The sequence below is a fragment of the Sarcophilus harrisii genome, chromosome 3 (assembly GCF_902635505.1).
Source record: "Sarcophilus harrisii chromosome 3, mSarHar1.11, whole genome shotgun sequence".
Taxonomy (NCBI): domain Eukaryota; kingdom Metazoa; phylum Chordata; class Mammalia; order Dasyuromorphia; family Dasyuridae; genus Sarcophilus; species Sarcophilus harrisii.
In genome coordinates this window covers 16,902,817-16,917,173 of record NC_045428.1, presented here as the reverse complement: position 1 = coordinate 16,917,173, position 14,357 = coordinate 16,902,817, and the positions used below count along the sequence as shown (strand labels likewise).

General features: G+C 43.1%; 1 protein-coding gene across 4 annotated transcripts in view; it reads right to left on the bottom strand.

Annotated features, from left to right (window-relative positions):
- Positions 1 to 297: 297 nt before the first annotated feature.
- Positions 298 to 14,357, bottom strand: part of MLF1 (myeloid leukemia factor 1) — a 49,657-nt gene continuing 35,597 nt past the window's right edge. For 2 of the 4 annotated variants that reach the window (XM_031957574.1, XM_031957572.1), the window contains 5 exons: positions 9,778 to 9,861; positions 8,468 to 8,596; positions 5,848 to 6,007; positions 1,776 to 1,914; positions 298 to 417 (listed from right to left, as the gene is read on the bottom strand). In XM_031957574.1, the coding sequence (XP_031813434.1) occupies positions 315 to 417; positions 1,776 to 1,914; positions 5,848 to 6,007; positions 8,468 to 8,596; positions 9,778 to 9,861 (615 nt within the window). In that variant the 3' untranslated portion in view covers positions 298 to 314. Of the gene's footprint in view, positions 418 to 1,053; positions 1,133 to 1,775; positions 1,915 to 5,847; positions 6,008 to 8,467; positions 8,597 to 9,777; positions 9,862 to 14,357 lie in introns of all 4 variants that reach the window. The other 2 variants (XR_004232739.1, XM_031957573.1) reach the window with 2 other exon arrangements.

The window sequence follows — 14,357 nt, the reverse complement described above, 5'->3', positions numbered from 1 at the left end:
CAAAAGAAAGTTAAAAACAGCAAAACTATTATCTTTATAAAGTTTTTAGAATTATACACATGCCTTTGTGCTAACAAACTTAAAAGTGCTTTTTGTGTTAATAATTTCTCTTAATTGCTGAAAACCAGGCACTTATTCTCATGTAGCTATAAAGGAGCAACTGCCCAGGGTAGGGGCAATAAAGCAAGGCGAGTAAAGTTCCAAAGAACAGTCAAGGCCAACGATGAGGAACAAGACTGGTCTTGTGCAGCACCATCCCTTTTTTTTCAATTAAAATGAAAAAAATTAAAACTCAAATCAAATTGCACGGAAATTTATTTTTTGTTGGATTTGACAGATGATCCCTTTATTTGAAGAGCTTCCTCAAAAGCCCTTGGTCTTCTTTGGCTTTCGATGGATCTTTGGCGAGGTCTCTCCCTGGGTAAAATAGATATACACAGAGAAACAGATGTGTTAATACATCTCTGAAATGGTGCCAGACTTTGTAAGTCAACAGAAATACCACAGATCCCACTACGACATCATTCTTTACCTTTTAACAGCCCAAATTTAGCTTCAAAATTCTAATTTGTTTGTTTCACTGCACATTAAGTCAAAAGAAGCAGCTGCTGTTTTAACAGACTACAATGACGTCTTACCAGCCACATAGTGCCCTAAGCTCTGTGGCCGCTCGCAGGATTTCGGCTTTATGTTTCATCCAGAAAGCAAGTACCTCATGCTGGTGTTCCAGAACCTCCCATGAACAGTCTACATTGCCAGGTCTCAGTCAATGAGACTTTCAGAGTGGGCCGGGGACACCACCGTCCTCCTTAGCACTGGGGCGTTCCCACTGACTGTCCCTAATTTAAGACTGCTGGAGTTTCCTCCACCCACCCCAACTTAAGAGGATCTTCATGAATTGCTGTGGCCAAAAAAAGGGTTCTGTCACCTGGGGGCCAGCCTCCTGGTGACAAACCTGCCTTTCCTTACTAGGAAGAAAATTAAGTCCTTAAATAATTGTTTAAAAAGGTGCTAGGCACAGGAGACACTCCGCCAACCAAGGCTTCTCTTTACTTTGTAGCCTTCTGCCCGATCCAACGATGGTTCTGTGAAGCCTTCCACCTTCAGCCGCATTTCTCCCAACTCCTACAGCCTAAAACAGATTTCTGTGTAAGGCCTTGTCCGGCTTCCCAGGGTCTGGAAGCGTAACATCACAAGGACTAGGCCTTCTCTTTCCATTCTTTTTGTTTTTAAGATTAAGTCAAAATATAAAGTCTAATCCTTGGTAAAAATTGGTTTAAAAAAAAAAAAAGATACCCAAAATGTAGCATAAAAATGGGACATCACGCTTAGGTTTCCTTTTTTTTCATCTTGTGCTTAATTCCAAAAAAATTTTAGGATCAAATATTCAAAATTTCCCCTTTCCTTCTCCCCATCCTTTCTCTGGTATAGGACTTTTCCCCCTCCATCCTACACTAAGAGAGACCATGCAGATGCAAACCCCAATATATTCCAGGAGCTCAGCAACTACATGAGGGTAGCATTTGCCATCAGCCACTGTGGCTTCCGTCTCCATCCCGAAGCACAGACTAGCGTGCACTCTTTCGTTGGGCTGGGACATGGGTCAGCGAGGAAGGAGCTACTCTGTGCTAGGCTCTGTGCCCATGAAGAACCCCCAGTACGAGGCTGGCTAAGTCTGAGCCTCCCCGTGTTCCTCAGAGCACTTCCATGCGCACACAGCCTGAGGTCTAGGGGGGCACCTACAGCCGTCCCAACAAAATGGAGTCATCTGTTACCTTCTGGAAATGTCTTCATAGGGCAACGAACCGTCAGAGTGACCATTTCTTATTCTCGTGCCTTCCAGGTTCCTCTTTCCTGACTGGATGACTTTTAGAATTTGGCTTTGCCATTCGTTATTGAAGTCTCGGGCATCGGCTTTGGAAGACAGACAAAAGACATGGTTAGGCTTCCCGGTTCAGCTCCGGGCTCCCGGCCTCTGGTTCCCCGGCTTTTTATGGGGCCACTGGACTCGAGGCCCTTGCGCCATCCCTGGGGCCTTGGCATCTACCTGCCCAGCCTGACAAGAGCTGTTCTTTCCCTTGGACTCTCACCGATTCCTTAAATAAATATTCCTTTTACTTCTTAATTGTGTTGGGAGGATGTGCTTATTTACACATCGCATCTGGGGATCCCAGATGCTGTAATGAACTACCATGTCGTGACTCCACCTGTGGGGGGCAGCTGGACAGCCGCTCAACTACTGAGCTCGTTCTCCTCCCATTACTTCTCCTTACCAGAAATGTCATTTGCTAGAATCCCAATGTTCCTCTCTACTCTGACAAACTGCATTTGTATTTCAAAGTCTACACAGAGAAAACACAGAGTACCGACTATCCTGAAACTGATCTGTTAATAATGAAGGTGACAAATCTGGAGAGAGAAAATACCAATTTTGTACAGTATTCTGAAGTTTAAGAACTAACAAGGGAGCATATTCTGAGAAGACGGTGGAGTTCGTCACAAGATTTCAGGCTCTCCCAGTTTTCTCCACAAAAAAATACAACTGAAGCCTCAGGAGCTTTCAGTTTTAGGCCAGGATGGGGGCTGGGAGGCTGAGGAGGAGACTGAAGGGTCTTCCACTGTGCAGAGACCCCAACCACAGTGTGCTGGCCAGATGCTCTCTCAGGCTGCAGTTGTGGGGGAGAAGGAGCCAGAACACACCTGGTGAGTAGAGAGGTGGGAACATGCTGGCTCAGGCTGCGGACACTTGCAGGAAGGAAAGCAGTGTCCCTGGTTTCAGGTCCCAGCCAGAAAGGACAGGTGAAGTTCACAGCCACCAGAGGGACCACCAGAAGCAAAAGCATTTGTGGGACAGCTTGGCTGGGGGTCTGGCTGTAGTCTGGGCGGGGGAGTACCCAAGGTCGCCCCCCCAGAGCTCAGAAATGACAGTAAAAAGGACCTGAGGCCTAGGGCATCATTCCCCACACCTTAGAACCAAAACTTGATTATAATGATTGCTGCTAAAAATAAACAAAATAAAAATAAAAATGAGTAAGCAAAGGAGAAAGAACCCAACCATAGATAACTACTGTGGGGATAGAGAGGATGTGGGTTCATATTCAGAGGAAGAAAGTCGAGCTAAAAAAACACTCCTTTTTCATTGAGAAATGTCAAATGGTTTTAAGTCCAAAAATGAATTCCAGGAAGAACTTAAAAATAACTTTTAAAACTAATTAAGAGATTATCAAGGAAAAATTAGAAAAAGAAAATAAGAGCAATCCAAGACAATCAAGGGCCAGCTAAGTGGCGCAGTGGATAGAGCGCTAGCCCTGAAGTCAGTAGGACCTGAGTTCAAATCTGACCTCAGACACTTATCACTTCCTGGCTGTGTGACCCTCGGCAAGTCACTTAACCCCAATTGCCTCAGGGGAAAAAAAATCATAAAAAGTCAACTAACTAGAAAAAGAGAATCAAAAACTTAAGGAAATAATTCCTTTGAAAACTAGAACTGGGCAAAGGAAAGTTAATGACATCAAGCCATTATATAATGTTATAAGACATCAAGAAATAATAAAACAAAATAAAAAAATGAAAAAGTGAAAGAGAATGAAATATCTCATCAGAAAAATAACTGATCTGGAGAACAGATTGAGAGACAATATAAGAATATTGAGAATACTGATATAACATTATGAGAAATTATTAAGAAAAATTGCCCTTAAGTTCTAGAACAAGGAAGTAAAGTAGAAATAGAAAAATCCACTGATAAACACCTGAAAGAGATCCCAAAAATTCCAAAAAGCTGGGGTTGTGACCAAAGATAACTGACCCAGCAAAGTTAAATATACTCATCAATGGGAAAAAAAAGAACATTTAAAAAAAATTAACAGACTTTCAGCTATTTGTGACAAAAATATCAGACCTTAATACAAAATTTGGCCTATGAGATGCAGGAGAAATATAAAGTAAACATGGAAGACTAATCATAAGGGATCAACAACAAGGTCAAACTGTTTACTTCTTATATGTGAAAATATCTATTTTTATAGTAATCATAATTTGGGTAGTTTTTAAGAAAAAGCTTGGACTGAGGTATATATGATGTAATGATTCTAAAAAATAAAACTGCATAGGGAGAGATAAAAAGGAGTAATTATTTCATAGAAATAAGGCATAAAGAACTGATACAGAAGAAACACGTAGAGGTAAGGGACTGGTAGTGCTAGAATCTTAATCTTATAGGAAATGGGTTAAAAAAGAAACAAGCATACAACTAGGAGGGGATTAAAAGCCTTTTACATTTAGAAAGAAATAAGAGAGTGAAGGTATAGGATAAGGAGGGGCTTTTAGAAGGGGGTGCCGATTCAGAATTAGGAGTAGAGCAGGAATAAGAGGCCTAGGAAAGGGGTGAGTGGGTTGAGAAATAGGAAGGTAAGGTAGAAGTAAATGAGAAGTTTGGAGGGATACGGTAAATAAGTTGAGAAGGATAGTGATGAAAAATTCTATGAAGGGAAATACAAGACAAGTAATTTTAACTTAAAATGTGAATGAGATTAATTTACCCATAAAATGGAAATGGATAGCAGAATGGATTAAAAATTTGAGTTTCAACAATATGTTGCTTTCAGGAAACAAAATTTTAAAGAAGAGTTATACACAGAGGTAAAATAAAGGGCTGGAATAGAATTAATTATGTAAAAAAAGAAGCAGTAATCATGATCTCAAAGTTAAAGCTAATTAAAAGAAAAATAGAAAAACTACACTAGGTTTCAATTCAATATTTTTATTTAGATCTAAATTATTTAGATCTAATTTCTCAAATACATAAAGTAATACATAAGAATATGAATCATACCCCAATTGATAAATGAGCAAGGGATATGAATAGGCAGTTTTTCAAAGAAGAAATCAAAATTATTTCTAAGAAGAAAAATGCTCTAAGTCATTAATGATTAAAGAAATGCAAATTAAAACAACTTTGAGACATCACCTTACACCTATGAGATTGACTAAAATGATAGATGCTCTTCAACTGGGGAAATGGTTAAACAAGTTGTGTGTATGTGATTGTGATGGAATACTATTGTTATATATCAAATGATGAGTTGGTCAGTTTAGAAAAACATGGAAAGATTTAGCTCTATGAGGGAAAATGTTATCTACCTCCAGAGAGAGCTGACAAATAGAAATATGCATTGTATGGTCTTACATATATGTACATATATGTGTGTGTATATTTATAGACATGTGTGTGTGTATTTGCATTTGATTTTAGCTTTCACTTGAGAGGATAGAAAATAAAGTAAAAAGTACCATGGCAGAGAAGAAAAGAAAACCTAGAAAAGAACACCAAAAAGCTAAGTAGTTTTGAAAACAATAAATCCTACACAGATTACATAGATTTTATTGAAATGGAAATTTATTGTTTAATATTGAATCTTCTCATGTTCTGTTGTGTTCCTTGTTTTGTATTTAAGTTTAAAAGAAATAAAAAAATAAAATAAAAACCCCCAATAATGATTTTTGCCCCTCCTTGCAATGTTGTTGTATGGAAAACTCTTAAAATCTAAAGCATCATGTAAGTGTTCAATGCCTTATTGATGATGTGAAGGAGTCCATTTCCTGAGTACAAAAGAAACCATATATGCCTGTTAAAATGCATGGCACATATTCTGACAGACATAGAGTTTGTCAGTCTGTCTGTCTGTAACAAGGGGCAGATATATCTGGAAATGACTCTGATGTATAAAAGATGCATCAACCATATTTTAAAGAGGAAATGGAGTGCAATGCATGGTGAGGACGATGGGTGCTCTAGGGCGCCTCCTGGAGGCTGCTCTCAGCCTATGGCAGGCCTGGCTCACTTACCTTCCCGCATATTGATGAACTCTTGGTTCAACTCCTGGTCACCAGTTTTGCTGTTTTTTAGCCTATTTATGACATGAGCCCGATCATAAATGTGATGACCCACAGCCATTTTTTCTATTCCAGTGTCAGAATCTTTCAGTGATTTCCTGGTTTCCTTAATCTAAATAATTAAGAGAAAATGAATCAAAACCCAGCGACTGATGGCCGTTCTACCCTCCTCCACAGCCGACCAGGTGAGAAGTTCCCGTTCTTAAGATCATAGCTTCAGACCCAGAGGGCTCCTTCTGGCTTACTGACCCTTTGTTTTAGGGAGGAGTCAAGGGAGGCCTTGCCTAAGACTTCACACAGTCCTAGGCAGGAGAAGAAGGGATCCTTGCGGTCACTGAGTCCAGCCCCTTCGTTTCAGGCTGAGGAAGCTATCCTAAAAGCCAAGATTGGAACCCAAGGCCCATGACTTCCAAGCCTGCACCACCCTTGAGGTGTTCTCTCAATAGAATCTCTTTCATTTCTAGACATCGGTTTGGCCTCCAGATGGGACCCTCCTGGGCAGGTCTCAACCTCCCAGAGCCCTCCCTTCTTCTTCCCTTCCTCAGGGGGCATGCACGGGTAAACCCAAGCCAAACACCAAATTAGGTCAAAGTAAAAAGACACCAGAACATATTTATAATGTGGACAAAAGGCTTAAAATGGCAAATCTTCAAAATCTGAGAAAAGTCACCAGTATTGGAGAGACCCGCTTCCAACCTGCTTAAAGAATCCCATGATGTCCTGGGCAAAGCTAGCCCCCGAGGCAGGGTAAGCAAGTCCCTGCCAGGGCCATGCTCCAGGAAGCTTGTCTGGGCTGTGCTGCTCAGGAGGGCCAGTGGGCATAAGTGGAAAGTGGAAAGACCAGGTTGTCCCAAGCCCGAGCTCAGGAGGATTCCCAGGGCCCTGTCTGTGACTACAGTGGGACTGTCAAGGACCATCCAAAAGGGGGGCCAGACAGCCTCTCCAGAGCTCAACGTGGAGCACTGAGGGTTGGGAAACAGTGGTGATGGCATAGATGTGGGCAGAGACTGCGGCCCTCTGGCCCAGGAGCACACTCTGGAGGGTGCTTTTCAGGTACTGAGACAGCCATGTGCAAAAGTGCTCTATATATCATTACTGATGAGAAAAATTAAAGCAACCTGAAGGGATCATCTCACACCAATAAGACTAGCTAAGATGCTAGAAAGGGAAAATGACAAATATTGAAGGGGATGTGGTAAAAGTGGGACATTAATACACTGTCAATGAAACTGTGAATGATTCAACTATTGTGCATAACAGTCTGAAATTCTGCTCAAAGTAATATAAAATTGGGTATTCCCTTTGACGCAGCAACACCACTATTAGATTAGGTCTGTTTCCCAAAATGATCAGGGAAAAGGGAAAAGAAGCTGTAAATTCTAAAATATTTATAGAGGTTCTTTGTGGAATTTGAGGGAATGTCCATCAATTGAGGAATGTGCTGTAAGAAATGATGAGCTGCTTGATGTTAGAAAAACATGGGAAGCCTTGCGTGAAATAATAAAAAGTGAAACAGGTAGAACCAGGAGAACATTATATAAGGTAAAAGCATTATCTTTCAAATAACTGTGAGTAATCGAGTTACTCTGAGTACTATAAATATTCAAAAATATTCAAAAGTAGAAAGGACTTATGAAGGAAGATGTAATCCACCTTCAGAGAAAGAACTGATAAACAGAAGTGGACATAGTATGATTTTACACAACTACAAATCTGTATTGAATGGGGGACTTCTCTAGTGCAGGGTCAGGAGGAAGGGAAGGAGACACGTTAGAACTTAAAATGTAACCAAAATAAATTAAATTGAAAAAGATAGGAAGGCCTATGCAAAGATAAAATGATCTAGAAATATAAAGATGGGAGGGAAGGGAGTAGAGACTGCCTCTGAAGCAGAGGCAGCCCACTTGAGGCGGTCTTAAGGACAACTTTCCTTATCAATGGAAGTCTAGGAAAATTTCAATGACCTCTTCCTAGATGAGGAGAAAGAAGGGCTTTGGTCAACTGTGTTTCCTAAATTACATTTTCACCAAAGACTTCAGTTTAGGAACCAGAAATCTGGTTTGTTCTCCATCTGCTCAAGGAAGCCAATTCTCTGGTATTTAAGAGCACAGAAGGTATCTAAGACAAATGTGAGAGAGGTAGAGCAGAGAGCTGAGAAAAAGAATTGAAAGGAGATCTCCCCAGCCTTGGGCCCAGAACACCCACCCAGAACACCCTGTAAGGAAATGACTGTTTCTTCTATGATGCTTTGCCACATGAGGGCTACCTGTTTATCAGGTGAAAGGCTCTAGGTAAGAAAGGGAGGGTGTCAGGGGTGGTTAAGAAAGGCACTAGACAAGGTAACTTCGTAGTCTGCCTTTGCTTTCCTGGATTATGGTAGTAGATCCAGGTTTAATTAAGGCAAGCACTTCTACAGAGGGAAGTGGAGAGGGTACTGAGGGAAATAAGAGTTATGGGGGGAAAAAAACTTATTTTAAAAAGAGAAAAACATTTCAAATAAGAAAACAGTTTAAAAAGGTACCAAATAGCAGTAAGCTGTTCCTGCTTTTACAAGTTATTCCAAAATACTCACCCCCCCAGGAGCTCTCCGCGTCTGAGAAGAAGCTTGGAAAACCTTTGGAGGCTCATTACCTACTTTGGAGAAGGTCATAATGGAAGAAGAACAGTAGGAGTGTCCTTCTGGATCAACTGACATATCACTCTACAGAGAGAAATACAAAAAGATGAGGGTCAGAAATTCACTGCTCAGATTTCTGAATCACTGCAACATGAGAAAGAGTAAACTAGACGGCAAGAAGTGACTTAGAAAATCTATTAAGGGCATTCATACTCCTGGAGAGCTTCAATGGCCACTAAGAGAAATCCCAGCTACTCTTCTCCACCCTTGTGAAGGACTGGCAAATAGTACAAATAGACAGAAACACCAAGCTGGCAGACTGACATAAATGCCCACTTGAGTGAGCAAACTCTGGGAGCCTCTGACCTGAGGCCTCCTGGGCCTCCCATGTTAATCTAGGACCCCATGGAGCTCCCCGATCTATTCAGGAGTCCGGAAGGGTTCTGCTTTTGCCCAAGATGTCTAGGATCCACCGGAACAGAAGAGAATTCCCATTAGAAACATTTAAGAGGGCCCGGCCCACAGGCCCACTAGCTCTTCCTGGAACATGGTCCCCGGAGCAGCAATGGTTTCCCATGTGGTGTCCCTCAGAATGTGAGTGAGCAATGGGGTGCCCCAGGACATGCTCCCATTCTGGCCCCTGGCCACCTCTTCCTCTGGTAGGCTCCTCTCCAGGAGGAAATCAGACCCCGCTCTTACTCTTTCATTCTGCTGGCAGAAGCGATTTGAGTATTTACCTTTACAAGTCAGCCTAATTGCATAAAATATGCCCAAACTAAACATTCTGGATGACTCCGAAACGCCCAAGGCCTGCTTTTAGGCCAGGATGGGTTTCTGACTCAGGTTTCAGTGTGACTGTCAGCTTTGGGTCACTGTCGGGATTTTCCTCCACAAAATTCCTCCCACATCTATGAAAGCTTTCATTCTAAAGCTAGTCACAATGTGGCATTCAACTGAGAGGGCAGCAACTAATTGATTTGTGAAGCGACTTCATTTTTGTGTTGTATTTTATAGGATACTGCAAAGTATTACTTAGAGATCTTAAAACCTCGTTATTAATACTGTTTCTATGCCCCACCCTTTGTTTCGAAATATACTTGTCATTCTTCCAGAAAGCCATCCCCTGTGCTGAGTATGGGGCCTATATAACACATAAGAGAAAGAAACCGCTCAGTCTATCCAATGCACCTGTGGTGGCTGACAGTGTACGCCGTGTTCTGCACCCACAGTTCCCACTTAAGTATCAATTAATTTTTAATACTTACAAAACGTCTTTGTAAATCCTGCATATTTTGTCGCATATTTGACATCATTCTGTCCATTGCCTGAAAAGGGTTGACATCTGTATTCTACAGAATATTAGGAAGTGAGTTATTAACTAGGAGAATAATACAAGAGAAACAAACCAACATCCCCAAAACAGAAGTCAAAGAAAATCATTCGGTTCATGCAGTCAGGTCACATGCACATGGGCCAAGCAGGCAAATCAGAAATCATACAATCTGCTTAAAATGGGCTCCAAAAATACGGGCAAACTCAATACTCAATTAGGGGGGAAGTCCAGAAGTGATTCTCATCCATATTTTAAAAAAACCACACCAAGCCCTTCACTTCTGGATGCACCAGCCCCTCGGGCCTCTCTCCAGGGCTTACATTCCTGCAGTAATGGCCCCATCTGTTCTCCCCATTTTGCCAGGCACCGGCCTCCTTTCCCTCCATTCCAAGGCCCTGCCCACCCAATTTTGGGCTCCTCATTTCCTCACCCCAGATGCCCTGGTCACTCCCTTCTGCCAAGCAGCATCTCCTCTCAGAGTGTGCACAGCTGTGGCAACTCTCAAGCACTCTGGCCTTCCCTCCACCAGCCCAGGTTCCTTGAAGAGCTGAGGTCTTCCTAAGCGCCACTCCGTTGGCCACTGTGACCTCTTCTTTTAGCTCTAAAGGGGCTGGATCCCACGCGCTTCCTCTCCCACAGTGCCTCCCTGGCTCAGTCAGGGGTCTGGGGTCCAAGTCAGTCCTCAGAAGGCACCCAACGTGGGAACCCAGAAACAAGGACCTTCCCAGGCTGGCTGCACTCCCACCAGGCGCAGGCCCAAGGCCCAGCTCCCATCACCACCAAGCTGCCCACTGGGATGTTTCTACAGAAGGCGTGCTTCTGGCTGGGGTCTGAGGTCTGCAGGGGAGTCACCCCCCTCCCCCCCCACAGATCTCACATGATAAGACCTACAGATCTCTCAGGCTCTGCCTCCCAAGCCTCTCTTGCTCCTCTGCTGGTGGACCAAACTCTCTGGCTGAGACCAAGGTGGGTCAGGTCAGGAAGCTGCTTAGAGCTTCATGGCATGGGCCGTCTCAGGCCAAAGGTTCTGAGAACACTGGGGGGGCATCTGAAGCTGGAACAAAAGATCAAGCTGTCCGGCAATTAACCCAATTCCTCCTTGTAGGATGAGGCAGCGGAAGCTGGGGAAAGTTGGGGGAGGGACCAAGCTTACTACTTGAGATCAGAGGAGACTTGGTCTTAATAAGCTGTACCCAACAGGCAGGGGTTCCCTTGCCTGGAGCATCTCATACAAAGGCTGGGTGGCCACTCTCAAGGGCATCGTGGAAGGGGTGGCTTCCCATGGGCCACCATGCTCCTGTGGGCCTCCTCACTGTTCCAAGGCCACGTAGGGCACTGGGTTGAACCTGCCACAACTTGTGACTGATCATTAAATAGCCAAGAACCGCTTCATGGCCGGTGTCTTGTTTTTCCACATTTGAAAGTTATTTCCAAAAGTCCCAATGAAGTTATGTCCTACATCGTCACCAGGGGAAGCAGGCAATCTCCTTGAGAAAGGCGGGGGTCGATCCCAGGGACCGTGGAACCAGACAATGGTTATGGACTGAGCCCCATGTGCTCCCTGACAGGCCCAAGGCTGGGCCCTGTTTCTCAGGACACACTCCTCACTGCTATGTTTACACTCCACTTCTGGCTCGCTGCCCATCATGAGCAACCTTGAGATCTCAGCTGGCTTTGCCCAGCCATTTTCCACCACCTGCAATGGTTGGTGCCTGTTGTTCCCACGGGCGGGCCCAGTCCAAACCATCCTCCTGAAGGTTGCCTACGGTTGCTCTCACCAAGCCCAGCAGCTTCTGCATGAGCCCATGGCAGAGTCTGAAAGCGTGCCGCCAATCGCTAGTCTAAAACGCCCTCAGTTGGAGGCTACCTGGGGCCTTCCTTGAGACCAGGAGGCGTGATGTAACTTGACCAAGGTCATCAAGCTGGGAAGAAGCAAAAGCGTAACTGGAACCCAGGCCTTAGAGCATTCTTTTGTCCTTGCCCAACTGAGCAGATTAGGTCTTGTCTATCCCCAGACACTGGAATCAGGACAAATTGAGTTCAAATCCTGCTTTGTCAGCCATGTCATCCAACTTTTCCAGCTCTCCTCATTGACAAGAACTGGGCTGCAGAGTTCCTGAGATCCGTGACCAATGACCTCCAAAGGCCCTTCGACTCTATGCCTTCACCTCTGTGAGACCCTTAAAGTCACAGACACTGCCGACCACTGCCCTCCACTCTTCTGACATCGTCCCCCTCTGTGCCCTACTCCTCTTATCCCTTCCATGGCTCCTTCTCTCCACCTCCATCTCCCATACATGCTCATAGCTCTGCTAGTATCCAGTAACAATAATCTTCCAGATCCTTTAAAGTGCAAGCTGCTAGATCCTCAGTAATCCTCATTGTGGCTTCACAATATCAGAATTGCTTTTTTTGGTGGCTACTTGTAAAGTTTTCTCCTTGATCTGAAAATTCTGGAATTTAGCTACAATATTCCTCAGAGTTTTCATTTTGGGATCTTTTTCAGGGGATGATCGATGGATTTTTTTCAATGGCTATTTTACTCTAGTTCTAGGACATCAAGGCACTTTTCCTTGATTTCTTGAACTACGTCCAGGCTTTTTTTTCATCATGGTTTTCAGGTAGTCCAATAATTCTTAGATTGTCCCTCCTATATCTGTTCTCCAGATCAATCGTTTTTCCAATGAGGCATTTTACATTTTTTTCTTTTTTTTTGGTTTTATTTGACCAATTCTTAAATCTCATTGAGTCATTCACTTCCATTTGTTCGGTTTTAATTTTTAATAAATTTTCTTCAGTTAGCTTTTTTGTCTCTTTTTGCATTTGGCCAACTGAACTTTTAAATAAGTTGTTTCTTTTATTGGATATTGTTTTCAATTTCACTGATTCTATTTTTTAAGGAGTTCTCTTTTTCCATTCCACCAAATCTTTTTTTTTAAGAAGTGGTTTTCTTTGGTAATTTTTTTTCCCCATTTCACTAATTGTATTTGTAAAGTTGTTTTCTTCAGACAATTTCTGTGCTTACTTTTCCAAAGCTCTCATTTCCTTTTCCCCATTTTTCTTCTCTTTTTAAAGATCCATTTCGAATTCCAAGAGAGCCTTTTGAGTTGGAGACCAATTCATATAACCCTTCAAGGCATCATCTGGAGATGTTTTTGCTTTAGTGGTTTCAGGGTTTGAGACCTGCTTTTCTCTGTCCCCATAATCACTATCTATGGTCAAAACTTTTTGGTTTTTGCTCATTTTTAAAGGTTGAGGTCTGCTCCAAGGGCAAAGTGGAGATTGTCCCAAGCTTCCTTTACAGGATGATGGATGGGTTCTACACTGCTCTGGGACCAATGCTGATAGCTTCCTTCCTGTGCTTGGTGGATATGGCTAAGTCCTACTTGTTATGCTGGGGTTCGGGGGCTATTTGTCTTCTGTAGTTGTTGAAGAAGTCTCACAGGTAGAATGCCAACCCACTGGCATCCTGATGTAGTTTGGCTAGAGCCTCCCACTAGACTCCCCATGTGTGGCCTCTCTGTTTTGGGCCATGTCTCTCCCTGCCCAATTGAGACAGACCTTTCCTGAAATCCTTCCAAGATATCTTCCACTGGAAACTGGTTACACTCCAACTATTTGTGGGTTGTCATTCCAAAATAGGCTCACAGGTTTGATCTGGTATTGATTCTGTGAGAAGCCAGGAATCCTGTCTACTATCTGCCATCCTGGCTCTTCTCTTCAATAATTACTTATTATTCTCCTGGTCAATCTTCTCCGTGGATCACTCCTAAATCTACGTCTTTCTGGTTGTGGCCTTTTCTCCAAAATTCTACTCCTATGGTTCCAGCTCCCTGTTGAATACCAACTGAATACTTTGCTGGAATCCCAAACTCCACTTCCCCAATCAGACATCGTCTTCCTCCAACATACAAGCTCCTTGGGCTGCCATTCTCTTGGTCAGTCACCCCAGCTTTTATAACCATCCTTGCTCTCTCCTTTGTCTCTCATCTTCAAGCAGCTGCCAAATCTAATCAATTTTATCTCAAAAACATGTTTCACAATCAGATTCTTCTTTTCATTCCACTGTCATTACTATCAACCAAGTTCAAAGGCTATCTCCAGCCCAAGTCCAAGTCACCAGTGTTTTCTCCCTGCAATCTCTCTTACATGGTGCTAGGAGACTGTCTGATCATGTCACTGCTCCCTTGAACACCCTTAGCCAACTTCTCCAGCCACAGGAAAAAGGTTCAGACTTCAAGGTTCTTTGCAATGGGGTTCCAACCCTGTCCTATAGCTCTCCTAGAACATTTTCTATACTGTTCTCTCAGAATTTCTTGGACTGAACACACTCCCAAGCTTCCATGACTTTGTAAGGTTTCCTCCATGCCTTTCTCTCCACCTCCATTCAAATCTTACCCACATTTTTAATATAAACTTAAATATCTTTTCCTTCATGAAGCATTGGTGGGATTTCTCCCTCTTTTGAACTCTCAATTGCTATGGATTTTCCTGTCATATCATCCCAAGATA